Source organism: Phacochoerus africanus, chromosome 14 (assembly GCF_016906955.1).
Source record: "Phacochoerus africanus isolate WHEZ1 chromosome 14, ROS_Pafr_v1, whole genome shotgun sequence".
NCBI classification, from domain to species: domain Eukaryota; kingdom Metazoa; phylum Chordata; class Mammalia; order Artiodactyla; family Suidae; genus Phacochoerus; species Phacochoerus africanus.
In genome coordinates, this window is record NC_062557.1 from 21,974,090 (window position 1) to 22,001,857 (window position 27,768).

The 27,768-nt window shown below is 41.9% G+C and overlaps 1 protein-coding gene across 2 annotated transcripts; it reads left to right on the top strand.

The window, feature by feature from the left end:
* The first annotated feature begins 106 nt into the window (after positions 1-106).
* On the top strand, positions 107-22,168 carry SMARCE1 (SWI/SNF related, matrix associated, actin dependent regulator of chromatin, subfamily e, member 1). 2 transcript variants are annotated; one of them, XM_047759155.1, is made up of 11 exons: positions 107-246; positions 2,236-2,287; positions 2,463-2,506; positions 5,435-5,602; positions 10,857-10,937; positions 12,541-12,672; positions 12,934-13,105; positions 16,606-16,778; positions 17,303-17,404; positions 18,513-18,723; positions 20,884-22,168. In XM_047759155.1, exons 2-11 carry the CDS (start codon positions 2,281-2,283, stop codon positions 21,090-21,092), a joined length of 1,299 nt encoding a protein of 432 aa, XP_047615111.1. In that variant the 5' UTR covers positions 107-246; positions 2,236-2,280; the 3' UTR covers positions 21,093-22,168. The 2 variants fall into 2 exon arrangements, with proteins under 2 accessions (XP_047615111.1, XP_047615112.1); XM_047759156.1 differs by having other exon boundaries at positions 127-246; positions 5,435-5,539.
* The last annotated feature ends 5,600 nt before the right edge of the window (positions 22,169-27,768 follow it).

Consider the following 27,768-nt stretch of genomic DNA (forward strand, 5'->3'; position numbering starts at 1 on the left):
GGCAAATGCCCAAATTCGGGGAGTTTTGAGGAACACATGGAGCCTGAAAAAAATCCTTGACTGTACTAAGCACCACCGCGCCCCCTCGAGAAGGTTTATTTTTCTAAAGAGAGTCTGGTTGGGCTTGGAAAGGAATTCAGAAGAGTGTTGAAAGTGCGAGTGCGGAAGCTCCGGACGCGAGGGGCGGGGCGTGCGCGGGACAAAGGGAAGCGAGGCCGGAGCTGCGGGCGCTTTTTCTGCCCGCGGGTGAGTGTTCCCGACTGGGCCGGACTGGGTTGGGAGGGTGCCGAGGCATGGTGTCCTGGCTTGGCCGGACCCGGAGTTCCCCGGGGTTGCTGGGGTTCAGGCTCGGCCGCGGGGCCGGAGCCAGGGGCCAGTTGCGGCCTCTCCGAGGCCTAGCGGAGCGAGGGTGGGGAAGCAGTCCCATCTGGGGCTCCTTCTTAGCGGCCAGATGCGCCCCTTCCACTAACCCCGCGAAATTGATCAAAGCATCCCTGCCCACTCCTCTTTAGTAGAGTTGCTGCTCAAGTGCATCCTTCACAACAAACCTAAAGGATACGACCTCAGAGGAAGCCCTTGGGGCAAGCCAAGCCCGTGCTCCTCAACCCCAGGAAGGTTGTTTCCCCTTGCTTCAGGCAGCGAGCTGAGGACTCACGATGTGGTTCAGAAACAGACTAGCCTGGGTTTGAAACCCAACTCTGGCGCTTTTTGGCGGTGTGTCTTTGGACAGGTTACTTAAACTCGCTGAGACTCCCTTTTTTTCCTCTGTAAAATGGGAATACACACATCTCGTTGGTAGTTGTGACTGTTAAACCAGATGGTGGAAGTAATAAGCCTGTCCCGGTGTAAGGTATTCAAATACTTATCTAGGGTTTTAAGCCAGGCACCGGATCCAGGGATGGATCCGGTGGTGGACAAATGTACAAGCTCACTCATGGAGTTTAGAGTCTAGCAAAGGAGATCAGTAATTTTAAAGTATTAACAATCAAGTGTGATGTACCAGGGAGTCTGTGGCAGTTATTGTCAGGGCTCCCCACAGCAAGGCCTACTGGACGTTGACAGCCTACCTGAAAGTGAGCAGGGAGGAAATCTGCACCTGACTCAGTAGTTTCCTGCCTGTTCCTTAAGGAGAGAGAGAGATTCCCAGGTCGGGCCATTGAGAAAACACCTTTTTTTTTTTCTTTTTTTCTTTTTTTTTCTCCACACCATGCCTCTTATTCATAATGCTTCAGGAATTCCCTTCAAATGCAAAATAGAAGCAAAAAACTAAAATCATGTTTGTTTCACATAATGTTGGATGAAAGTACTCCAATAGTCATACAAGTTGTTTGCCTTTAAAAAAAAAAAAAATGACATGTCTTTGTAGGCACCGTGTGTGATATGTTTTGAGGTAAGGAAGATGCTCGTGTGTGCACAGTCACGCAGTGAGCTGGTAATACCAAGACAAAATTCCTCAAGGATTGAGGCGGGTCCTGGGACTACAATAATGAATTCGATGGTCCCTGTTTCCAGTCTAGCCATGTGAACAGGTTTAATATACCATAGAGCTGTGTAAATTGGGTAGGAGTGCAGATGAGGAAGCAATTCATTCTGCACAAGTGATTTGTCAGGAAAGCTCCATTGAGGAAGCTACATTTTGAAACGGGCTGAGAAGGTTTAATAAAGAGTTTTTTCAGGGAGACTCTCAAAATGTATTCCCAGCAGTTATAAAGCTATTTATCACCGTAAGAGAATGTAAAGTTCACGACCACACCAATTGCCTTTTGCACTGCCTCCCGGAATAAAATACGGCTCCATTTTAATAGAAGTTGTTGTCCCAAAAGGAAGGCAGAGCTGCGGCTGATCTGGTAGGCCTTGTTGAGGTAGGCCCCGATAATACATCACGTTCTATTATCACTATATTTTTATCAATCTGGTTAAGTATTGCCATGGCATCGGCAAAATGTTTTCAGTACAAGAGGTGGCTCGGTATCCCAAAAAAAAAAAAAAACCTTTTGAGTACATGCCTAATATTACTTTTTAATATCCCCAGTAATTTGTTTTAGTCATTTAATTCTGATCAACCAAATGACCTAAAGGCTAGTAAAAATTTTAAAAAGCTTGATTACTAGAAGATAATGTAATTTTACTAAGAAATACCAATTAAACTACCCTTTTCTTTAGGGAAAAATTCTCTTCTGCTTACCGAGTTTTGATTATCTTTTTTTTTCTTTTTTTTTCTTTTTTTTATTTTAGTGTCTCAGATTCATTCTTAAGGAACTGAGAACTTAATCTTCCAAAATGTCAAGTAAGTTTCAATTTTTATATTTATCAATCTATATTAATAAGAGACTAATGCCCTAGCAAATGGGAATTCCAAAATACTCTCATTTTTTTTCTTCAAAACAGGACCATTGGTAGTTTTGTTGCATAGTATTATATCTCAGTTGTTTACAAGAAGTTATTTATTTTCTTTCAAACAGAAAGACCATCTTATGCCCCACCTCCCACCCCAGCTCCTGCAACAGTAAGTTTTAATTTTCTTGTTAATGTAATAGCCAAGTCTGGCCTTGATACAAAAACCCAGATGTCTTCCAGTGACAGTCACTCAGTCATCACAGCAACAGGATGAAAAATTCAGCTAAAAAAAAAAAAAGCAGTGCTTCCTATTAAATAGAATAACTCTGCATCTTACCTCGAACCAGCCCCAATGTTTAAAGAAACATACTGCTGAAATGCCAACCTCCTATGCTCAGTTCTTTTTTTAATTGGGAATAGGTGACAAGTTTAGCACTTCTTTCTTATTAATCTCTATTAAGAGTCTTGAAAGTTAATATGAAATGAATGTTCATTCTGGCATTCATTATTTCTAAACCTAACCTTCAATTGGTTACATTTTTCTCTCCTTGTCTATATATAATTTTCATGTTAAATCAAACAAAACTTCTCTAATAACACTTACTGTAAATCTTTATTTTCAAGCTGTTCAAGTGAGGATTTCATTATCTGTGGGTCAGATCCTGCTATTGAATTTTACTCCATAAACAGTATTTTATTGGTTTGAGAATTGGTGTTTCAAAGTGTCTCAATAATAGTTGTGAACTAGTTTTTTCACCCAGCAAGCTCTGACCCAGCTTGGTCAGCATGTAAAATAATTGTCCACAAAACAGATTTAACAGTAACTATTCAGGCCTTCCTGAAATGGATTCCTTGCTGTTTAAAAACAGAAACAAAACACTGTTAACATTGACCATATCCTACAAAAGTAGTTCTTTAACTAAAGCTGTTAGCCCTTCTTCCACACCCCCTACCCTTAAATTTCAGGCTAGTTTACTAATTAGACCCTTGTGTAATTTTGTTTTCTCCACTAGATAAACTTTTATTTACTAACCCTCAGCTGTATGTTTTGTTGTTTGCCAGCAATTTGTTTTTCCTTAGTAAGATGCTTTTAAAAAAAGATGCTGTATCACACGTTCCCAGCTCAATTTATATAACATGCAGTCTCTAAAGGTACTTCCAGTAGATTTTAAAGTCCTGTGTTTGGTTTGTTTTCTTTCCTAAATCAAAGAACATTTCTCATGACCATCTCCTTGGCACTCTGCTAGTGGCTATACAGGTGGACTTGAACAATTGAGATTCCTGACCTCAAAGAGCTAACCACGTACTTCATTTTTGGAAATGGTATTATTGTAATGTTTTAGTTTCGGTTTTTTTTTTTTTTAGTTCCCTAATTTAATTTTCTTACGTTATTGCCTCATAATGTTGAACAGTGAATAGCATTTTTTATGCAGCCTTTGAAGGTGTCATTTTGACACAAACACTACCTCTGACGGTGTTTAATATCTTGAAGACAAACTTGATTTTTTTGAGATAATAAAAATAGCTCAGAAGCGAACCCTATGACTTCTTAAATGTAGAAGGGAATATTTTTATCTTTCTTTAGTCATACTTCTTTACCATTATAATTTCACATTTACACATAAAATACAGAAGACTAGGGGTTAGGACATCCAGCAGGATGGATATTAAACGAGTTATCCTCCTTCCTTTTTTTTCCATTTCTTCTACCACCACCATCACCACCACCACCACCACCACCTAAATGTACCACTACAAGTAATAATACATTTCTTTTGTGCCTTTGATATTTCATCTTTGTTTTGCCTACTTATATATGCTTGATTTGCGTCTCCTATAACTACATAGACTAGAAATTGATGAGTTGTTCTCTTCTAAAGAATATCAAATATTTTATCTGCTGGAATGTCTTTCTTTTGGACAGTACGGATACGTGCAGTGGCATGTTTTAGAAAATTGAGTTTATATCAACTACAGCTTAGTTGGGATGCTTTATGTTTATTTTACATTATACAAATCAGCACTGATCCTGTTAATTGCATGTTAAAATGAAATTACTGTCCCTTGTTTTGATTGCGTTTCCTTGGGTAAAATACCCTACTTTTGGTCTCTCTTTGCTACATCCTTTTTATGCCTTATACCTTGATTCTCATGAACATTGGATGTCATTTTAGTAACCACACAGGGCACTGCTGTATAAGAGCCCATTTGTAATCACATCATAATTTACACAAGCCAAAAATTCTGTTGCTGCAACAAGCACTTGTGGTTTGAAAGAGCTAGAGCTATCCGGAAACTAGATGAGAAATTTCACCTCTGTCTACTAGAAAAGTAGTTCACATTAAAAGTAAATGCAGAAAGTTTTCATGATTGACCTGTGGATGATGGATCAAAGAAGAGATGGAAAAGAAAGCCTATAAAGGAATAGCTGGGTTAAAAAGATCAGGCAGTACCCCCAGAATGAAATCCATGCATTTCTTACAAGTCTTTGTTTTGAAATCATGTATGTGACATCCATTGAATCCCACATATGTTCTTTTCTATTGACAACTTCTGGCTTCCTAATTTGAATCTCTTCTCATTTCTCACACTGTATAAAATGATTTAAAGCTGTCATCGAAACTGATCCATTTCCTATTTTTGTTTTTGGTAGATAAATACATTGGCAGCATTCATTAATTGTCAAATAAATCATAGTTTGTTTTGCATGTAAAATGTTTTCAGACTCCTAGATGATCACATTTCAAGCTTTCCTATTTCAGACATATATTGCTAAGTTGTTATATCATACTATGGACCATAAAGTAATCCTGAATGTTTGAGACACTTCAGTCTATTGCTTATCCCCCAAACAACCACACATTCACACAAACACCACTTGCCCCTGTAAAGAGAAAGAAAGAGAGAGCAAAAAAAAAAAAAAAAACCACTTGCAGACTGGTTTTTTGATGAAAGAAAAAGAACAATTACAATCCATCATTGCTTGTTTAAATTCAGGTTGCTTTTGCATGCCATATGCAGATCATTTTTCATTTCTGTGTTTTCCTCGTTTGAGCTCATTTCTCATTCGTGTTTTTGTCTCATTTGTTTCCATCAGCAAATGCCCAGCACACCAGGGTTTGTGGGATACAATCCATACAGTCATCTCGCCTACAACAACTACAGGCTGGGAGGGAACCCGGGCACCAACAGCCGGGTCACGGTAGGAGAATCAACTATTACAGCATCCGGCAAACAACTGGAATTGACCAGAAATGCCTTCAGAGTTAGGTCCTTTTGAATCATCAGCACAGCCATTTAAAAAAAAAAATTTCACCTGGCTTTTAAATTATTTTAAATATTCATTGTGCAATCTTACACTGAAAAACAAAAAAAATAGTGAGATCTGGATATGTATATAAAAGAAGAGAATTCATTCTGTTTGGTGGTTGCTAGAGATAAAGCCTTGGGCACTTAATGCTAATATTTTATGTAGACAAACCTAGGATTCCTATGGGTAAGATGCCCTTTTTGAGATGGAGAGTATCTTTCCCTTAAGGTAATTGGCTCAAGAATTCAGTTTCCTAATAAGGGCTGGGCTTACATACCTGGCTTTTGCTGACTGCCCTACAAGTTTGAATTGCTGCACATAATTATTTGTCTTTTGGATTTAACATTTGACCTGAGATTCATTGCTCTCTAGTTAAAAAGATTTTTATGTCACTTCAAAGAATTGCAGAACGAAAGTCAGATGAAATTCAGTTTGAATTACTATAGATACCTAGAGCTAGAAGTGTATTTTAACCCATACAATAAGGGATATAATTTCTGAAACTTAGGATGTTTTATTTATTTATTTATTTGTCTTTTTAGGGCTGCTCCCATGGCATACGGAGGTTCCTAGGCTAGGGGTCTAATCGGAGCTGCAGCTGCCGGCCTACGCCAGAGCCACAGCAACGCCAGATCCGAGCCACGTCTTCGACCTACACCACAGCTCACGGCAACACGGAATCCTTAACCCACTGAGCAAGGCCAGGGATGGAACCTGCATCCTCATGGATACATACTATGAGATTTGTTTCCGCTGAGCCATCATGGGAACTCCAGTATGTTTCATTTAAATGGTCAGCCTAAGTTACCAAAATTGGATGATGTACTTCAGACTTTGTATTTGAGAATCATCTAAACTTTAAGGAGGTTTAGATACCAAAGAAGCAAATAACTGCGAAGATGATTTACCAAAAATAAATAATAAATCCAAAAGCCAAATACCAACATGTATTGGAATGTGGTATTGGTGAGAATTTATACAACCCTGAATGGCTGTTAACTTTTTAATGCCTGGTTTTTGTTTGCTGTATTCATAAAGTAATTCATTTAGTGTGACTTCGAAAAAGCCCTCTCACCCTGTAGTAAAGCTAGAGCAGAAAGCTTGTAATTATCCAACTGTATGTCTATCTTGGTAAGCATATTGCTTAGCTTGATAGGTTTTGTTTGTCTAAATTTTTCATTGTTTCTTGCATAATTTGTACTTCATAAGCATATTGAGTTTTATGTGCCATGTACATTTCATGGTATCTGAAAAGAATTCTGACCAAGTGTGTGTATGTATGCATTGCGAAATGCATACAATTTTTATGTGCATCGATACTTGTTTTTCCCTGGCCTGAATGTGTTATTTCACAAGTGTAATGGGCGGCCAAGTTATCCAATGATAAAGAACATTGTAATTTAAACAAGGAGCAGAATCAATTTTGGGTCATATGTGTTAATACAGAAAATTATTCACGGGCAGTAAATAAAAATATGATCACATTTTAATGTAGCGCTATACAGTCAGCTCTTGATTATCTGTGTTAATGGAAAAGAAGCGGTGGTAACTGTAATACTCGAATCATTTGTATTTCAGTTTCCTGTAAGCATTTTGTACTGAGCGCGGATGTATCTGTGGATGTATTCTTTGTTAATAAAGTGAGGTCCTTCAGTGGAGACTTAAGGAAAAGGGAAAGTGCAGTCACCGTCTCAGGGTCTAGCCCAGTGATCTGTTTGTCCCCCTTCCTTCTGGGGAATGTTGGACCCCAGTGTTTAGGGGAGGCACTAGCTTCAGGGTAGATTAGTATGGGGGGTTGTGGAGCATGGAAAAGTTAGTGCTCTGGTTCTTTACGGTTGTTTTCTTTGTACTATTGTCCTTTCAAAGCCAGACTGAAATGTAATCTGAGTGGTCTGTAGACTTAACCTAAAACTCCTCGAAAATGTGGGTGTTTTTTTGTGTGTTTATCCCAACCACTACAACTTTATCAGTCACCTCTCAGGTCATTGAGTCATTCTCTAAGAAATTTAGTTATGCCTAAAGTCTTACACTAATTTTTAAAAAATATACCTAATTTAAGCTCTGTTAGGACTCAGTAAATCTGATTTTGACCTTTATAAAAGTACAGCTTAAGATGACCCCACTTAATGTGTTACTTTTTGCAGGACGCTCCCCTTTGGTGTTACTGTCTGCAAATTGCTTTAAGTCATAGATTTGAAGGAATGAGTCGGTGACACCCTGTGAAGTAGCTTCTTGTAGGGTCTACAGACCATGTTTTCCCAAAGACTGCAGTACACCTGAGTAGTTTTTAGACAATAAACACCATATATGTGTGTATATATATGTATACATGGCGTGTTGAAACCTTTTGGGGTGCTTACAGGAGCTATGAGATGGAATTCACTTCTAGTCAGTTCTTCATCAGATGATGTGAAACATTCTTTTAAGGACAAGTGTGAAAACAGACTGAGACAGAAATGTTAAAAGCAGCTCGTTTCTGTGCCTTCATGGAAATTCCATCCCAGAGGAAAACTTTAACTAAGATCTTACCGGAGTTACAGCTAAAAGTGGGGAAGTAAGAACAAAAGTCTCTTGAGTAGCCACAGTTTCACAAAATCATGGACTGTGTTCATCGGAGGTTCCCAGGACCTTCCTCTTCCTGTAAGCACAGTCTTAACGAGTGTGATGGCTTTTTTCCCCCAACCCATTGCCAGGGGGAAAGGGGGACAGTTGTGCTAGAGGAAGGTTTCCTGAGAGCAGCAAGGGGAAGAAAGAGCTGAAAAAGGAGACATGCCCTCTGAAAACATAACCACCAGGCCACTTAATAAAGGGGCCAACAAGTTTTCACACCTCAAACCAGAGGTTTATAGCAAAGCAGTGGTTGTTATAAGTGTGTTCAGAGCAAACTGCTTTCTTTTTTTTCTTTTTTTTTTTTAAGAGTGGAGAAACGTTTGAGACATTGTAGAAAGATGTCTGTTTAAGATGGTTAATAAATTACAGGTGTTTAATGATACCAACCTTTATCTTGAAAACCAGCTAGAATTTAACTTTATGTTGTTGTTTGGGGTTTGGTTTATTTTGGTTTGTATTTGTAAATTGACTAATCAGTGTAATGAGAATAAGACCTCACCTTGTAAAGGATTTGGGTGCCTTCCTTTGGGAGAACAGAAGAGAAATAAGTAAATTCATTGTTTTAAAATACCGTTCTTTGAAAAAAATCAAAGAGCAAATATTGCTGTACGTTGTTCTTAAAGTGTTTTAATTCATATTAAACATAGATGTTTTGGAATTCTTTACCTCTTTTTTGAAAAGTTGTCAACACTGTTACACCAGCTTTAATTATTGGCCCAATTCCAGCTTTCTTTGTACCCTCCTTCGTGGAATTCTGAAGGTTTGTGTTGGATATAAGTTGGAAATGCTTTTTAATAACTCTAAAGAATCAGACTTGTGTTTCTTGCTCTGAATTTATAACATAAGGTTAGTTTTGTAGAAATTCCCCCCCACCCCACCCCGCACCAAAGAACTCCCACAGCCCTGAGACAGATCTCCTCTTACTGGCTGTTCATAGCACCTCCGTGACGGTTGCCCTCCCCCGTGGCTCACCTCACCCCATCGCCCAGTGCTGGCTAAAAAGACGAGCTCTGTCCATGGGCATCAGCAGGAGGTGTGGTAAGAATACATGGGAGGAGTGGGAAGAGAGGAAATACTGCTTCCAGGGTGAAATACTTTCATATAAGTCCACGTATGAAGAAGCAGAGTTATTGGCAGGTCTATAGGGATGAAGGGAAACCTCCCCCCCCCCCAGGAAGAAGCAGTGTTCGGCAGCTGGGGAAGGGGTTACAGACCCGCCAGTCCCTGAGCCCTTGGTTGAACACTAAGGTTATAATTGGGGTCTCAGCCCAGAATGGAGGAGTCTCCCTTGGGTTTTATCACAGCAGCATCGTTCAGGGCAAGGGAACAGACTGTCACCTTGGTTTCCTTCAAGGGAGTTGCTGATTCCTGTCTTTTGATATTAGTGTGAAGCCAGCATTTATTTGTTCCCTCCAGCCTGGCCAGAAGAATCAGTATCAGGAGTCTCTCAGAAATTTGGGGAAACAGGTGTGATTCAGCCCTGACTTGATTCGGGGACCTTGGATCAAATGCAACCACGTGCATAGAGATGAAACTGGGTTCAGAAGCAGGCGCCCTTGCCTTGGAGATGGTGGGGTGCCCGCTAGGAGCTGTCTGGTGTCTCTTGCCTAGACTGAGCCCTTCGAAAGAGCTGATCTTTCCTTTCTTTCTTTTCCTTTTTTTCTTTTGCTCACCCTCTTTCTTCTTTACCTTTTTAAAAACTATTTTTCATTCCCCTTTTCTTCTGTTTTCCTTTCCCTTCCTCCCTCTGTCTTCCCCACAAAACCAGAAATTTTTTTTTTTTTTTTTACTTAGTAGAAATTCTTGATAGAACATTCTCAAAAATAACTTAATCGAGCCCTGCCATTTCTCTGTTCCTGGTAAACCTGATACACTGATTCGCTCCTACACGGTGATTATGACTAAAAAAAAAAAAAAAAAAAAAAGGCTTGACTTCAGTTCACACTTTTTGATCTCCTTTTATAAGAAAGCACTATTAATACCACGTTGAACTTTAAGAAAGATAAAAAATCTCTAGTCAGAGTGGAGGAGCTAAGTTCTTTTCGTTTTCCATGTTCGAACCTAGGAAGTAGAGCTCGAGGTGGCTGTTGTTGATGGGGGGCTGCGTCCCTGAAACAGTACGAGTAGTCCGTAGTCCCGGTAGGCAGTGCGGGGAGTGATAAGAGCTGAAGGAGTTCAGCTTCCGGTGAGATAATCAAGTGTTGACTGTATGTCTTAACGGTAAATTCAGCAAAATAAAAGGGTGCCAGGTAATGTCCTAAGTCTGGGGCATTTGCTGTGTATAACCATATATTTTTGCTGTATGGATTATTGTGTAATATTTTATTTGTTCTTACAGCCAAGTTGTCAAAGCAGTGGCAGTTAACTGCTAAGTAACGTATCAAAAACTTATGTGCTCCCAGTCCTTTTCTTTGTTTTCTTTTGATGCGAACATTTCTGAATTTGCAGTGATAGCTATTTTCAGTGAAGAAAATCTAAGACTCTTGTATCCATGGACGAGTAGAAGAAAGGCGCATTAGAATTTTTTAAGGGGCTCTCTTTTCAGTTTGCTGGTGAGCTTCTTGCAACTGAGTAATGAATGTGTTTAACTCTTTTGTAGGCATCCTCTGGTATTACGATTCCAAAACCCCCAAAGCCACCAGATAAGCCGCTGATGCCCTACATGAGGTACAGCAGAAAGGTAGGTGCCCAGGAGCCAGCAAGAAATGGACTGCCTCGTTGCTTTATCAGCTTTCAGACTGGCTTAGCCAGCCTTTTGGTGCATGATCAGAGGAAAGGATAAAGAATTGCAGTCTTTAAAGAAAATTAGTTCTGATTTCAAAATTCCAGAACTGCAATCCAACAAGAACTTGATTTAAAAAACAGTTAAAATAAGTCTTTGGGAAAATATTTAGTAACATGAGAAACATGTTACATGACAAAAGGAATACAAGACATGTATTAGTATCTTAGTTTTATAAAAATAGTAGCAACTTCACGTTAGTTTGAAGGGGAAAAAAAGCCTAGAAGACAGTGGTTCTCTCTAAATATAAGCCTATGATAATTTTTATTTTTTTCGTGCTTCCTTGAATTTTTCTTCTTCTGGGGGGGGGGGATGATGAACCTCTGTATTACTTTATTTATTTGCTTATTTATTTTTTGTCTTTTTAGGGCCCCACCCACGGCATATGGAGGTTCCCAGGCTAGGGGTCGAATCGGAGCCATAGCTGCCAGCCTGTGTCACAGCCACAGCAACTCGCGATCTGAGCTGTGTCTGTGACCTACACCAGAGCTCACAGCAACACCAGATCCTCAACCTGCTGAGCAAGGCCAGGGATCTAACCCGCGTCCACATGGACACTAGTCGGTTAACCACTGAGCCACGATGCGAACTCCATGTATTACTTTAGAATAATGGTAGAGGAGTTCCTGTCGTGGCACAGCAGAAACGAATCCGACTAGGAGCCATGAGGTTTTGGGTTCGATCCCTGGCCTCACTCAGGGGGTTAAGGATCCGTTGTTGTCATGAGCTGCGGTGTAGTTCGCAGACGTAGCTCAAATCTGATGTTGCCGCAGCTGTGGTATAGACCAGCAGCCCTAGCTCCAATTGGACCCCTAGCCTGGGAATCTCCATATGCCGAGAATGCAGCCCTAAAAAGCAAAAAAAATAAAATAATATAAAATAATGGTAGAGCTGATATCTTTATTAAAGACAAGGTCATTTAGCTGTTTTCACCACTATTTAAAAATATTTAAGTCTTTGGTCATAATTGTTGTGTATGTGTGTGATGATATGGTGTATTCTCTATGCAAAGTAACCACATTCCTGCTAAGCTTTCCTGAGTTTTTAGGAAGTAGACTGTTACGGAGTTAGCTCATTGTAAGTGTCTGCAGTGATTGGAGGGGTCCAAGCTCCAGTGGCGAACTCTTGATGATTGTTGCAGCGGGTTTATGAGAACCCAGGGATTTGATACTTACTGTTTTTGTTGTTGACTAAAGGTTTCTATATTAAGAAGCACAGAGTTCCCACTGTGGTGCCATAGGTTAAGATTCGGACTGCAGTGGCATGGGTCACTGTGGAGGCACAGGTTCGACCCCCAGCCCAGCCCAGTGGGTTGAAGGATCCATGATTGCTGCAGCGTAGGTTGCAGCTGTGGCATGGGTTGCAGCTGTGGCTTGGATTCGCTCCCTAGCCCAGGAACTTCAATATGCCACAGGTGCAGCCATAAAATTTTTTTAAAGTATTTTTAAAGATCTGTGTCTTTAGGCATCGATACTAAAATTTCAACTCTTTCCTTTTCAAGGTCTGGGACCAAGTAAAGGCTTCCAACCCTGACCTAAAGTTGTGGGAGATTGGCAAGATTATTGGTGGCATGTGGCGAGATCTCACTGATGAAGAAAAACAAGAATATTTAAACGAATACGAAGCAGAAAAGGTAGAATGGGGACTATAGTGGGATGGGTACAATGTAGAATTCATAATCATACACTTATTATTTATAAAAGAAACGTAAAATCCCATCTGAGGGCGGAGGCTACACTGAGGCGTTGTCTGCCTGGGTCAAGTCACTTAATCTCTCTTGACTTCAGACTCCTTGTCTGTAAAAAGGAGATTATTGGCATGTCTTTTGATATTCAAATGAGATGATGTAACCTACAAAATGTTAATTCTAAAACTGAAAAAATTTGAATTTCAGATAGAGTACAATGAATCTATGAAGGCCTATCACAATTCCCCCGCATACCTCGCTTACATAAATGCAAAAAGTCGTGCAGAAGCTGCTTTAGAGGAAGAAAGTCGACAGAGGCAGTCTCGCATGGAGAAAGGAGAACCTTACATGAGCATTCAGCCTGCTGAAGATCCAGATGGTAAAAAAAAAGTGGGGTTTCGTTGATGCTTTCTCTGGAAATTGAAATATGAGAAAGCTCTTAAGTTTTAGTTCCTATTCTAAATGGAAAACAAAGCATAATTTAAGTGCCATTTCAATATTTTGGATAATTCTTAAGACTTGTATGTGAATTTCCCACAAGAAAAAGAGATACCCTTTTTTCGTGCAGAAAATAACAAAAACTGAAAAAAGGAAAATAGCAAAACTATTTATCATTTATCAAAATCTTTGTACTCAGAATGCATGAAAGGTTTTTTTAGTCGCAATCAAAATTTTTCCTCAAATGCTTTAAAAAGCTAAATGCCTTCAAGTTAGATTCTGCTTTGTTACTGGTTCCCTAAATTGGCTGAATTAAAGACTCTAAAGGGAGAAAGTTAATGAGTGGGCAGAGGCATTATGAACTCTCTTCTAGCAAATTCAGAAATCCAGCTAGACTTCACAAATACAGTTCACAACAACACTTTGGCATGTGAGGGCACACACATACAAATTTTATACACACACACACACACACACACAGAGCAGAGCTTCCTGATTGGCAGGCTGTGAAGAGTTCGCAGGTGTGCTCTTGCACCTCTGGTTCTCTGCAGCCATGCAGGGTCTGAAGCTGCAAGGAGCTTCAGAGCCAGCTACCTCCAGCTGTGAGTGTGCTCATCCACATAGCAAGCGTGCTATGCAAATAATATTTCCTTTGTGTGCTGCTGTGATGTGGGAAAGGTTGGACGCTCTAGCTACAAGCAACAGAAACATCAAGAAAATAATTTAAGATCCCATTTTAAAATAATATTGACAAAGAAGAAGCTTGCAAGCACTTAAAAAAGAGACTTTTAAGAAAGGAAGTAATAGAGGAGTTCCCATGGTGGCTCAGCAGGTAAAAGACCCAGTGTTGTCTCTAGGGACGTGGGTTCAATCCCCGGCTTGGCTCAGTGGGTTGAGGATTTGGCCTTGCTACAAGCTATGGTGTAGGTTGCAGATGTGGCTCAGATCTGGTGTGGCTGTGGCATAGGCAGCAGCTGCAGCTCTGATTTCACCCCTGGCCAGGGACCTTCCATATGCCACAGGTGTGCCCATAAAAAGAAACAAAAAAAAAAAGAAAAGCAAGAATACCACCTAAAGACATGAATTCGCCAATATAACAGGCAAGAAAAACAAAACTGAGTTTTTTTCAAATGGACAACAATATTGACAGATATTCTTATAAATACAAAATACAGTAATTTAATGAGAATAGGATAGGGAATAGAAACAGCTGAGCATGTTAAGCAGAATCCGACAAGCTAGAGACACACTAGCATATGCAGACTTTAATTGCTCAGATTGGATAATGAATGCAGGAAACATACAGAACTGAAAAATAGAAGAAGATACAGTCTACAAACATTTGGAAGGATTTGGGGAAAAGAATCCAACTAGGAACCTTGAGGCTGCAGGTTCGATCCCTGGCCTCCTTCAGTGGGTTAAGGACCTGGCGTGGCCGTGAGCTGTGGTGTAGGTTGCAGATACGGCTTAGATCCCACGTTGCTGTGGCTGTGGTGTAGGCCAGTGGCTTCAGCTCCGATTAGACCCCTAGCCTGGGAACCTTCATATGCCGCAGGTGCGACCCTAAAAGGACAAAAGAAAAAAAAAAAGGATAGGATCTCAAAGCTGCTGGTAAGGAAAGGTGGTAATAATTAAGATGTCAGGATAAGAATGACTTTAGACCTTAGACCTTTTCCCTCAGAACTGAGCAGAAAGAAGCCGACTTGGGAGGTGGAAATGTACATAAAACCAAGAGAAAGACAGCATGTCTAGGAGTAAAACAGTTGCTAACTTCTTTAACAAAGACTCTTGAGAGGCCTACCAGACAAAGGCAGTCTTATCCACACAAGACAGTGAAGGTCCTTCTAACTGACATTCCAGAGAGTATTCATGACATAAAGTAAATACCTGGTAAATTAGAAAATATAAGCCCCCCTCCACCCAAAAATCAGACAACTAAAGTGCAAGGAAAGACAGGCCCAAATTGCTAAGAGTTTATTTCCCCTACCAGTGGTCAGCACTGGGGACATATAAATAAAAGAAGAAAACAAAAGAAACCTAGATGGATAACCTAGCACAGATATTTGGTCTTAACTGTGAATATGAAAAACTCTTCCTTAAGAAGTAAAAGTATCAGACCTTTTATTTCAGTAATTTGAATTTCAGGCATATATATTCTAAAGAAATTTCTTGAGACAAAAAGCAATTTACACAACAGTTCTTGTAGTGGTGGTTATGGTAAGAAGAGCTTTAGAAACTGCTTAGGAACCAGATACTAAGGGAGGCGCTCAGCTGTGACATTGCAGCACAACCTGGGCCTTTGTAGCAGAGTTACCTAAAGTGTGGTCCCCACCCCTGATGGGACCCTAAGATGGTTAGGTGATTCAGAGAGGAACTTTTGTTTTAATGTGTATTGCTAATAACCAGATAAGCTCTTTTTTTTTTAAAGTAAGTTGATGTAAATAAAAATATTAAGTAAATAATAGCAGAGGTTGTTCACAGATATGTCAACAGCTAGTAGTAGTAGAGCAGCGGTTGAGATTAAGGCCACACTGGTGTGATAGCTATTAAAAGCAAGCATATAGGGAGTTACATTCCCCCCCCCCCCCCGAGGCACGATGGGTTAATGATCTGGCTTGTCTCTGCGGAGGCACAGGCTCGATTCCCAACCCAGCACAGTGGGTTAAGGATCCTGCATTGCTGAAGCTGTGACATAGGTTGTAGCTCCAGCTCAGATTCAATCTCTGGCCCAGGAACCTCCATGTGCCGCAGGAGTGGCCACAAAAGAAAATAAAAATAAAAAATAAATACGCTTATAAGCCAGATCTAAACTATACGTATATGAACCTATTTGAGTGTATGACAACAATGTGTAATACCTTTGTACACTAACAAACGTGTGTGTCGTTTAAAATTAAAAGTAAAATTTAGAATTAAACATGTTTAAGGCCTTAGTGGTTTTTTAATCTAATAAAATATATATGCCGGTCTGGAGAATCTTGCTGGAGATACTGTTTTCTCTGCACTGGTCATTTTCATTACTTTAAAGTGCTGTGGTAACAAAGACACCAGCTAGTTGCTATCTATCATCCCTTGTAAAGGCCTTAAATTAGTACCCAGAAAGCAAAACATTTGGCAGAAAGCTCAGTTTTGCTCTCACGGGCAGTCTTCAGTTAACTTCCAGGCCAAAGACACATGGTTATATCTCATTTGTGTTTCAGCCAGACCGTCTCAGACTCACACCATCACTTAAAGACTTGGTGAGAAAAACCAGTGCCTTAGCCAGTGTATCCTATGCGGGATGATGAAATGGCTGCCCCAGTGTTCCCTGGACGCCTTGTAGGCCCACTTGTTAGACCAGTGAGGGCCCCGGCTCCTTGGTAATTAAGAGTTAACCTTGTTCCACGCTCCCGATTACGGTTACTGGTGACCTGATTTCCAGATCATCTTGTTTTTTTCCAGATTATGATGATGGCTTTTCAATGAAGCATACAGCCACTGCCCGTTTCCAGAGAAACCACCGCCTCATCAGTGAAATCCTCAGTGAGAGTGTGGTGCCAGACGTCCGGTCTGTTGTCACAACAGCTAGAATGCAGGTCCTCAAACGACAGGTCCAGTCCTTAATGGTTCATCAGGTAAAGTCACAGACCATTTGGTACAATAAAATGTGCCTAGGCCACAGGTGCCAGGCGACCTGATTCTGTACCACGCGTCCGTGTGCCTGTTAAATTTATGTTCAGTCTGACCTGTTCCTGATTCGGGGAAGAGGCTTGAGGGAGTAGCTAAGTTTCCCAGAGATTTAATATGTTTGTCATTAAAACGGTGACAGAGCCTTTTGGCAGAGAAAGTATTTGCATTAAGAATTTTGAGACATCCTAATAACTTCTTCGGCTGTCATAAATATTTTTTTCCATAGAAATCCCTGAGGCCAGAAACCGTATGCCTCAACATGTACCTCTCAGTCATTCCTCTCCACTGCATTTCACACTTTTTAAGCCTTAGCTGGACACATGTGATAAATAATTTAAATGAAAAATTCAAAACATCTATCCCACTATGAGAAAGTATGGACTCTTAAAAAAAGAAGATTTTCTGTGTTTGATATTTGCTCTTGAGAAGATACTTCGGTAGTAACAAAGCCTGGTCATATGTTTTACAGCGAAAGCTGGAAGCTGAACTTCTTCAAATAGAGGAGCGACATCAGGAAAAGAAGAGGAAATTCCTGGAAAGCACAGATTCATTTAATAATGAACTTAAAAGGGTATCAATTTTAATATGTTAATTATGCTTTTATCACTGTGTTTTTTCCGAAAAGAGTGTTTTTAAGGAACGTTGTTCACTTTGAAACAGTGTTAACTTTGCTATAACTGGTAAGATGTTTGCACGGTAAAATAATTCCCATTTTCTGGCAAAACTACAATATGTTTGAAGTATCATATAGTGTACACGTATGTACTGGGCCTTGGACTCTAGAACCCTCTGATGTTTTAATTTATACTCAGGCAGTCATAAATTATTTTCATTTTTTTGCAATTTTTTCATTAAAGGTCTTCATTAGCTGTAGTTCACAATTTGTACTTTTTTTTTTTTGTCTTTTCTAGGGCCGTACCCGCAACATATGGAGGTTCCCAGGCTAGGGGTCTAATCGGAGCTGTTGCTGCCTGGCTTACACCACAGCCACAGCAACGCAGGATCCGAGCCGCGTCCGTGACCCACACCACAGCTCACGGCAGCACTGGATCCTTAACCCGCTGAGCGAGGCCAGGGATCGAACCTGCACCCTCATGTTCCTAGTCGGATTCATTAACCACTGAGCCACGACAGGAACTCCATACTTTGTTTTAAGACATTAAAAGTAATGTTTGGCAGCCTGAAATATAAAATGGGAGGTTTGTATATAAAACAGTACTTTTTGGGGGTTGGTTTTTTTGTTGGTCTTTTTAGGGCCGCACCCACAGCATATGGAAGTTCCCAGGCTAGGGGTTGAATCGGAGCTGCAGCTGCTGGCCTACACCACAGCCACAGTGACTTGGGATCCAAGCCACATCTGCCACCTACACTGAAGCACCTGGCAATGCCGGATCCTTAACCCACTGACCAAGGCCAGGGAACGAACCTGTGTCCTCATGGATGTTGGATTTGTTTCCACTGAGCCACAACAGGAACTCCCTCTCCTGTGATCCTTGCGAGGGCAACTATTTCTGCAGACCTGAGAGCTTCAGAGAAGACCTCCAGCTTCTTTTTTTCTGCCTTATACGTGTGTACAGTTCTTAGCCAAGGAAACTCACTTTTGAGACAGTGTCTCTGGTTCAGAGATTATGAGGAAAGAACATCACTAAGAGAGCTTCTTGGGTTTTGTTTTCTATTAGTTGTGTGGTTTGAAAGTAGAAGTGGATATGGAAAAAATTGCAGCTGAAATTGCACAGGCCGAGGAACAGGCTCGCAAAAGGCAGGAGGAAAGGGAGAAAGAGGCAGCCGAGCAAGCCGAGCGCAGCCAGAGCAGTATCGTTCCTGAGGAAGAGCAAGCAGCTAATAAGACGGAAGAAAAGAAGGAAGACGAGAGCATGCCAGTGGAGACAGGTAACCTGCCAGGTCACACCACCATGAAGGTCAACCCAGGGTCTTTCCCGCTGTCTTTAATTCCGATTTCCCTTTCCCGGTGCTGCTCGGACGTCGCGCTGTTAATCTTGCCTCCTGAGTTCTTCTCCATCTGACCCTCCCACTTCTTTGCACGTCTTAACCTCTCACAGTAGATTCACTTAAAACGATGGTTTTGGTTCAAAACAGCAGTGATGTGTTGTCTTTAGTGTTGCTGTTTGAGGTCTTTGCCTGGATTGATTCGTGTCATTCCCTGGCTTGAGAATATGAAGCGTGATGCTATAAACGGTTAAGGATACAGACAGATCTAGGTCTGCTGCTGCTGTACCACTGCTAGCACTGTGACGTTGGGGAAATGATTTAGTCTTAGTTTCCTCATTTCTAAGTATTCTAGCTCCTGTATCTGAGAGAATTCTAAAGGATAAATAAAATGTACATAAAAGCATTATAACTGGATTTGATGTGGTATAAACACCCAAGATGTTAACTTTTTTTGCGGAAGTTGTTCAAACAAGATGTGGTCATTGCTCTTAAGTCATCTTTGAACAGGCTTGGGCAAATAAAACCTGCAGCCAAATCCTGCCTGCCACCTGTTTCTGTAAATTAAGTTTTATTGGAATCATTTGTTTACATATTGTCTGTGGCTGCTCTGGGGCTACAGCAGTAGAGTTGGGTAGTTGCGGCAGAGACTGCCTGGCCCACAAAACCCAAAATATATTGACTAGCCTTCGCAGTAAGCAGTAAGTGTTTGTTGACTCCCTCCTGGAGGAATTCAGACTTCCAGATCTACTGATTTTTCCTGATGAAAAGCATTCCTCAAGGCAAACAGTAACATGTAAGGCTTACCTGAGGTACTGATTAAATAGATACTGCTTGAAATTTTGAGAGGACCCTACCTTATGGCATGTTTTAACCCTGCTCAGTGCACTGCGTAATACAAAGGACTGAGCTGAAAGTATGGGAAACGGGGAGTTCCCGACATGGCTCAGTGGTAACGAACCCAACTAGTATCCCTGAGAACATGGGTTCGATCCCTGGCCTTGCTCAGTGGGTTAAGGATCGAGCGTTGCCATGAGCTGTGGTGTAGGCCACAGGTGCGGCTGGGATCCTGTGTGGCTGTGGTGTAGGCCGGCAGCTACAGCTCTGATTCAACCCCCACGCAGCCTGGGAACTTCCATATGCCATGGGCGCGGCCCTAGAAATGCAAAAAAAAAAAAAAAAAAAGCAAAGGCTGCCAGGACCATCATTACAAGAAGTGGGAGGGACCACAGGCATACGTGGTTCTCAGCTCACGACTTCCGATTTGATATCTGGAAAACATTAAATGGAATATAACCACTTTACCAGATAATTCTACACAGTTTCATTCAGCAGATTAATATTTCAGATAGTCAGATTTTAAGTTTCATTATCTGAGCCGTTTTCTGTTTTGTGTGAACAAGTTTATCTTAACTGGTTTGGAGCATGAACACCTTTTGTGGTTAAAGCAGGAGCTTGAGATTAGAGTATGGTTCTTTTGCTCATTTTGCAGCTAGAAACACTCAGTCCTCTGCGTCTCTTTTATAGCCTATGAAGAGAGAGTGCCTGTGGGTCCTTACTCGCATTTATCCTTCTAGCCGAAGGGGGAGAGACTGCAGAAAATTGTTGGAGCCTATTAGAGTGAAAAACCTCATGCTCTTGATTTCTAGCAGGAAACAGCCCAGGGTGGCTTTTAACAAAGTACCTTAGATAGCAGTCTTAAAACCATTTCCACACCGGCTTTCACACTCATCCAGTGCGAGCATTGCACGGCAGCACTGTCCAGTAGGAATACAAGTCACTGTAATTCGAATTTCTACTGCTGACATGTTTTTAAAGAAAAGTGAAGTTTTTATTAGTCTTCAAAACCTGATGTATATTTTATACTCATAGCACCAATTCGGAACTAAATTTGTAACAAAAATATTTGATCTGTGTTTCGATTTCAAAATTTACAGTTAAAAAGTAAATGGTTTTCAAACTCCCAATTGTTTTAAACGTGCTCAGAGTGCCTTGTCGCACTAGCTGCTGTGCCAGGCACACGTGCAGCTCTGGCCTGTCAGCACAGTGAGGAGAGTAAGCTTGGGTCTTGGAACTAACAGTGACAACCGTGTGTGATTGCAGAGGAGACACACCTGGAAGAAACGACAGAAAGCCAGCAGAACGGGGAAGAAGGCACGTCTACTCCTGAGGACAAGGAGAGCGGGCAGGAGGGGGTGGACAGTATGGCAGAGGAAGGGACCAGTGACAGTAACACTGGCTCGGAGAGCAACAGCGCAACCGCGGAGGAACCACCAACGGATCCCGTACCAGAAGACGAGAAAAAAGAATAAATGTTGCCTTGTTTTATGTGTTCTAAATACTTTTTTAAATGAAAAAATGTTTTTTGCGTTTTAACGGTGTTATGTGGTTTGTGTATATAATAGTCTTCTTGTCCATATCACACCACCAAAGGCTTTTGGACCATTTAGCATCATGAGCTGAATGGCACGGTCCCCCTTCTTAAGCGGTTGTGAAGGTGGTTCCCTTCTTGGGGTCTTGTGTCTAGCCCTCTCAACTGCTGAAGCCTCAGAATGTACATTAATTGAGAAAATGCCCACCTCTCTTAGAGAATCAATGCTGCAGCGTCTCCTCTTACAAATGCCTTCCTACAGCTCACCTGGGTGCTCACCAAAGCCATAGCTTGAACGCGTCCCAGCCCCCTTCAGCAGCTCCCTGCAGGTTCCCCTCCTGTCTGCGTCCAGAGTAGCTTCTTAAGAACGTAATCATGTGTGAGTATGGATTTGTTCCCGTGCCCTTTTTTCTTTTTAATCAATGTCAGCTACCAAGAGTTGTGTTAAGGTGTTGAGTGTACCTACAACCACACTTGGAGTGTATTGATCCAGAGGTAGTCTCCATAGTTAGAGTCGTTCCTGGCTTACGAAACAGTCGTTAAAGTGAACATGGCTCATGCACACGTAACTGTACTGCCTTTTGTTACAATTAATAGTGGATATGGTCTGGTGAATTCATCTCTATTGTACAGGGGCGGGGGGAAATGCTAACTTTTTTATCAAGTTTTCCAAAGACAGAATAGATCACAAAGCTGAAGGAATTGAATATTCCTGTGATGGAGTATATACCTTCAAAAGGATTAGCCCTTTCTCGAAGGAAAACAGCTGGGAATTAAGTTCATCCACTGGAAATTGTTTTACAATAGTCAAAATATTTAAAACCTCAAGGCTCAGGATCCCATAGATCGGAGCCTACGTTTCTGATAAACTCTTAGTAAAGTTTTAGAGACTAGAAGCAACATAGTTTGTGACACATACGCGTTTCAAAAACTAGAGTAGATTTTTACTGAATAGTGGTTTATCTGATGGTATATGTTTCTTAAAAGTCCAAATGTAATAAAAGAATGGAAAAAAGAGTCTCAGTGTTTTTAATGCACTAAATATTTTTACACAAGACAAGCTTATAATGTTACAATGCAGTGGCAGTACGCCATGGCCTCTCGCGGCTGTTAGGAATTTGCACCTTTAGATAAAGTTTCTCACCTAACTCTGTAAACCGCTGTGAGTAGTAAGGCTGTGTGGACAAGACACGTGAAAATTACTTTCCTCACATTATAGCCATGCCATATGCAGTCTTTGACTCTAAATGTACTTAAGTTTCTACATTTACATCTGAGGGAAAAATAGTACATTGAAAATATGGCTCGATAAATATAAAGGTAAGCCCTCGGCCTCCATGTAGGTAACTTTTCTACAGGGCAAGATTTTCTTTTTCTTTCCTTTTTTTTTTTTTTTGGTCTTTTTAGGCCCACACCTGCAGCATATAGAGGTTCCCAGGCTAGGGGGTCCAATTGGAGCTGTAGCCACTGGCTTACACCACAGCCACAGCAACGCCAGATCCAAGCCTCATCTATGACCTACACCACAGCTCATGGCAACACCGGATCCTTAACCTACTGAGCAAGGCCCCGGATCGGACCTGTGTCCTCATGGATACAAGTCAGATTCGTTTCTGCTGAGCCAGGACGGAACTCCTGGGCAAGATTTAATTTATAGTGAATTCACTGCTACTGAGCTCAGGGCGCATAGTGACTGACTCCACTGTTTTCAGCCTCTTGAGAGAGAAGGAAAGGAAGCAAAGATGGGCAGAAGCATCACTCAGTGCCTGTTTATCTTAAAACATGGAATCTGTCTCCTGTTCATTTTCCTTTTTTTTTTTTTTTTTTTTCCTGTTTCTTTCTTTTAGGGCCACACCGGTGGCATCTGGAAGTTCCCAGGCTAGGGGTCGAATCGAAGCTGCAGCTGCTGGTCTATGCCACAGACATCTGTGCCGCATCTGAGCTGCATTTGTGACCTACACCACAGCTCACGGCAATGCCAGATCCTTGACCCCCTGAGCGAGACATCACAGACACTGTGTTGGGTTCTTAACCTGCCAAGCCACAACAGAAACTCCTCTCCTGTTCCTGACTCAAACTGTAATTTATCAATTCTGGGTGTAGGGCATTGAAGGGCTAAGGACTTTAGTTAGCTACCTCATCCCCAACAAACTGGATACCCTTTCTTGAACATTATCAAAACTGGGCAGAGATGCAAAATAATGTGAATGGAAAACAGTTCAAGAGGGCAGGTTATTTCTCTGGTACTGAAGTCTCTCTCCCTCTCCCTCTCTCTTTTAGCTGCACACGCGACGTGTGGAAGTTTCCCAGGCCAGGGATCAGACCTGAGCCACAGCAGCGACAACGCTGGATCCTTGACCCACTGTGCCACAAGGAAACAAAAGTCTCTTTCAGTGGATGGAAGTTCCTTTGCTCAGCTGGCGATGGCAGAGGGAAAATAAGCATATCTAGACCACGCCTGCCCATACGATGCTAGGGAAACCCGCTGAAATTAAGTCAGGTGGGATTCGGCCGCTTTTACCCACAACGGGGTGGAGGGGGGGAGACCGAATTAAAATTCCCCCTTGTCACAGTGATAATGTAGAAACCAACAATATTTGAGTTGTTTCCTAGTTTCTTCGAGAATGTGGAATATAGTCAAAAGTCTCTGATTTTTTTTCCTATGTTTAATAGACATTGGGCATGTCCCTTAAACCCTCTGAGCCTGTTCCATCCATGAAATAGATTGAACCACTTTCCATCCCCTTCTCCAAATATCCATGATTCTTCATGCATTTCTTTTGAGTAGGAATGCATAAAGTGTGAGGGCTTACATTATTACTTTTTTTTTGTCTTTTTTTTTTTTGCTATTTCTTGGGCCACTACCGCAGCATATGGAGGTTCCCAGGCTAAGGGTCGAATCAGAGCTGTAGCCTCTGGCCTACGCCAGAGCCACAGCAACACGGGATCCGAGCCACGTCTGCAACCTACACCACAGCTCAGGGCAACGCCGGATCGTTAACCCACTGAGCAAGGGCAGGGACCGAACCCGCCACCTCATGGTTCCTAGTCGGATTCCTTAACCACTGCACCACGACGGGAACTCCACATTTTTATTACTTTTTAACAACAAACGGGAGAGAGGGGCATCCCGCAGAGTTCCCTGGTTTTCTTACAGGAGTTTCCAATGTCCTGTTTCCCCATTTGTCGACAAGCATGTCTTTTTAAGTGGCTCTCCTGCCGTCCACGAAAAGCATGTACTCTGTTAAGCCGAGCTTTCAGGAAAAGTTACTAGGAGCGAGCTTGTTTTAACACGATAATGCGAGCATCCTATTGAAAAGATAGAATCCTTGAGTCCCTAGATTTGAAAGAGACTCTGGAGTTTAAATCCCTCCAGATGTTCAGTTTTGATCCTTCCCATTTTTAGAGACTCGTTTGAGGTTTTAGACAATTGGTGCTGGCAGTATGAAACTCCTATCGCCTGCAGTTAAATTGAAGCTTTGGTCTCTCGTGTGAACAGGCGATGAAGCGAGGATTATCCTGCGTTAAAATCCCCACCTCAGAAGCCATTCCCCTTCACCCCAAGCACTGCCACACAAGGTCTCCCCGCCTGGTTTCAGCAAGTACAGGAGTTTTATCTTGTTGGCTTTCACCACTGGGCAAACTTTGCTGGAACAACCACAAATGCCGCCTTAGTGATTTGCACCTAGAGGGCTTAGCATTTTTACCAGTGAAAAAATCCACTGTGCGATAGATAACAAGCTGAAAGGAACTCTGGGACTTTTGAGAAGAAATAGTGCTAGATTATCATCTGGTTTATGGTGATAATTTTTCTTGATCTGTGTGGTCGAGAAAATTCTGAGTTTAGTCAAAAACGTCTATAGGCATTAGTAATCATAAAACTGTTTACAAATATCTTAGTATTAGGTTGAACCAGAGGAAACTGCCAGTGTAGGTTAGGTCTTTATCTAAGACGTAACAATTTCACCTGCTTCAACCTAATAATTCTACGCTTTATAGTCTAAGTTATAAGTTTGTGGGTTTTTTTGTTTTTTTTGTTTTTTTTGTTTTTTTGTTTTTTTTGCTTTTTAGGGCGGCACCTGGGGCATATGGAAGGTCCCAGGCTAGGGGTCTAATCGGAGACATAGCTGCCAGCCTACACCACAGCCACGGCAATGCATCTGCGAACTAAACCACAGGTCATGGCAATGCCAGATCCTTAACCCACTGAGCGAGGCCAGGGATCAAACCCGCGTCCTCATAGATCCTCGTTGGTTTCATTAACTGAGCCACGAAGGGAACTCCCATGAGCTCTTAATAGCAGTTTTCTGAGTGTGTAAGGCTGGAATTTTGGATTGTCCAGACTGACTGATACACTTTTTAATCATTCCTGCATATTGTTAAACACAACCCTGACTAAAATGCAAACCCCTAAACTATCAGGTATTTAACAGCCTGGTTTTTAAAATATATCACAGAAAACAGATCGTTAAACTAACTGGTTTAGAGTCATATGTTTCCCCAGTTAGCACCAAAAATATATATATATTTTTTTTTTTTGCATGTATTCAAGAGTAAAAACTGTTATGTGGGGAGGGGAAATTCCCAAATGATTTGTTTTTTACATAGAACTGAAACAGTAACTACAGATAATGGCCCCCAATAATGAGCCATTTGAAAGACAGGAAAGGCCGCCTCAGACTCCTTGGCATTCAGAAGTGGCAAGGACTGTGGGTCAGCCACCTGGAGGACCCATCCAGCCTTGGGTAATGGAGCGTTCCCTTCCCCGTGTCCCCTAAGGGTGTCACCTAAAAATGAACACCTCTAGGGAGTTCCCCTTGTGGCTCAGTGGGTAAGAAACCCAACTAGTATCCATGAGGCTGTGGGTTCGATCCCTGGCCTCACTCAAGGGGTTAAGGATCCGGCATTGCCATGAGCTGTGCCATAGGTCATAGACGCAGCTTGCTTGGATCTGGCGTCGCTGTAGCTGTGGCTACGGTGTAGGCCGGCAGGGGCAGCTCCGTCTTGACCCCTAGCCTGAGAACTTCCATATGCCCCAGGTGTGGCCCTAAAAATAAATTAATTAAATTAAATTAAATTGATAAAATGAACACCTCTAGACTTAGGGAGCCCATCCTCTCTTAAGACAGCGCGTTCCTTCTTGAGGGAATGAAAAGCACTTCCTCTCATTAAGCTAAGATCTTTCTATAATCTCATGCCCTGGTTCTGCTTCTACACCTTGACATCAAATAGAATAAATGTAACCCTCTTCCAAAGAAAAGAGAAAAGACCTCTGAATATTTCAAGATGAAACGGCGTACAAGCCCCCGAGTCCTCGTGCGTTGAAGTAAAGACTTTTCCTTTAGCCTCCAGGCCTCCCCTCAGTCTCAAAAGGCTGACCTAAGAGTTAAGGATTAGGAAATATTGTTAACGGCTAAAAACTAGCCCAAACAGTCTCCATGATGTTATGTCCTGCCTTGCCTACTAACTTACTCTAACTGTCTTTTCACAAGTAATCTCTTCCAAGAGTTCCTGTTGTGGCTCAGTGGTAACAAACCCAACTAGTATCCATGAGGATGAGGGTTGGATCCCTGGCCTTGCTCAGGGGATTAAGGATCCTGAGTTGCTGTGGCTGTGGTGTAGGCTGGCAGCTCCAGCTCCAAGTCAACCCCTAGCCTGGGAACTTCCAGATGCCTCCAGTGTGGCCCTAAAAAGACAATAATAATAATAATCTCTTCCTTGCTTAATTGCTTTCTTTGTCTTTGTCTTTGTGTGTGTGTTTTCAGAGCTGTTCCCGCAGCATATGGAAGCTCCCAGGTTAGGAGTTGAATTGGAGCTGCAGCTGCCAGCCTACGCCACAGCCACAGTAATACCAGATTTGAGCCGCATCTGTGACCAACACCACAGCTCACGGCAACACTGGATCCTTAACCCACTGAACAAGGCCAAGGATCGAATCTGCATCCTCATGGATACTAGTCTGGCTGATTACCGCTGAGCCACAGCAGGAACGCCTTAATTGCTTTCTTTTACAGTGGTTACTTTCTAGTTGGAGGCATATCGCACCTCGTGTTTTCTTTGCCTTTAAAACACTCCCTAACACCCACATCCTTTTGTGAGCAATCTTCACTGCCGAGAGAAGGTCAAGGTGAGATAACCCCAAAGACCACCAGAAGCTGTCACCAGACCAGTTGACTCCAGCCTTCATGACTTTGAAATGATCTGTGGAGGAAGAAGATTGCAGGCACCCTTATCGGCAGCGCTGTTTTTTCAAACGAGGACACAGTTTTGAGGGTGGTAGCCTGCTGTGGCCCCCTTTGCTTGGCAAAGCAATAAAGCTCTTCTTTCTGCTTCACCCAGAACTCTGTCTCCGAGACTTAACTGGTGCCGTCGGACAGAGGCCAGTTTCGGCTACAAAGACAGGTGCCCCTTCAGATCCGGCCACAGAACGAAGTTTCTTCCGACGTCTCTCTTGATGCACAGGGGGAAAGGACCATCCCTGTCCTTCTTCTGAGGGCTAGACCACCAGAAAGCAGGAATGTTTTCTCTCACTGGGTCAAATCCCCGAGCCTCCGCCACGTACGGATCTTAATCAAGACACAGCATCTCTAGACCTCAGAAATCACCTGTCTAAAACA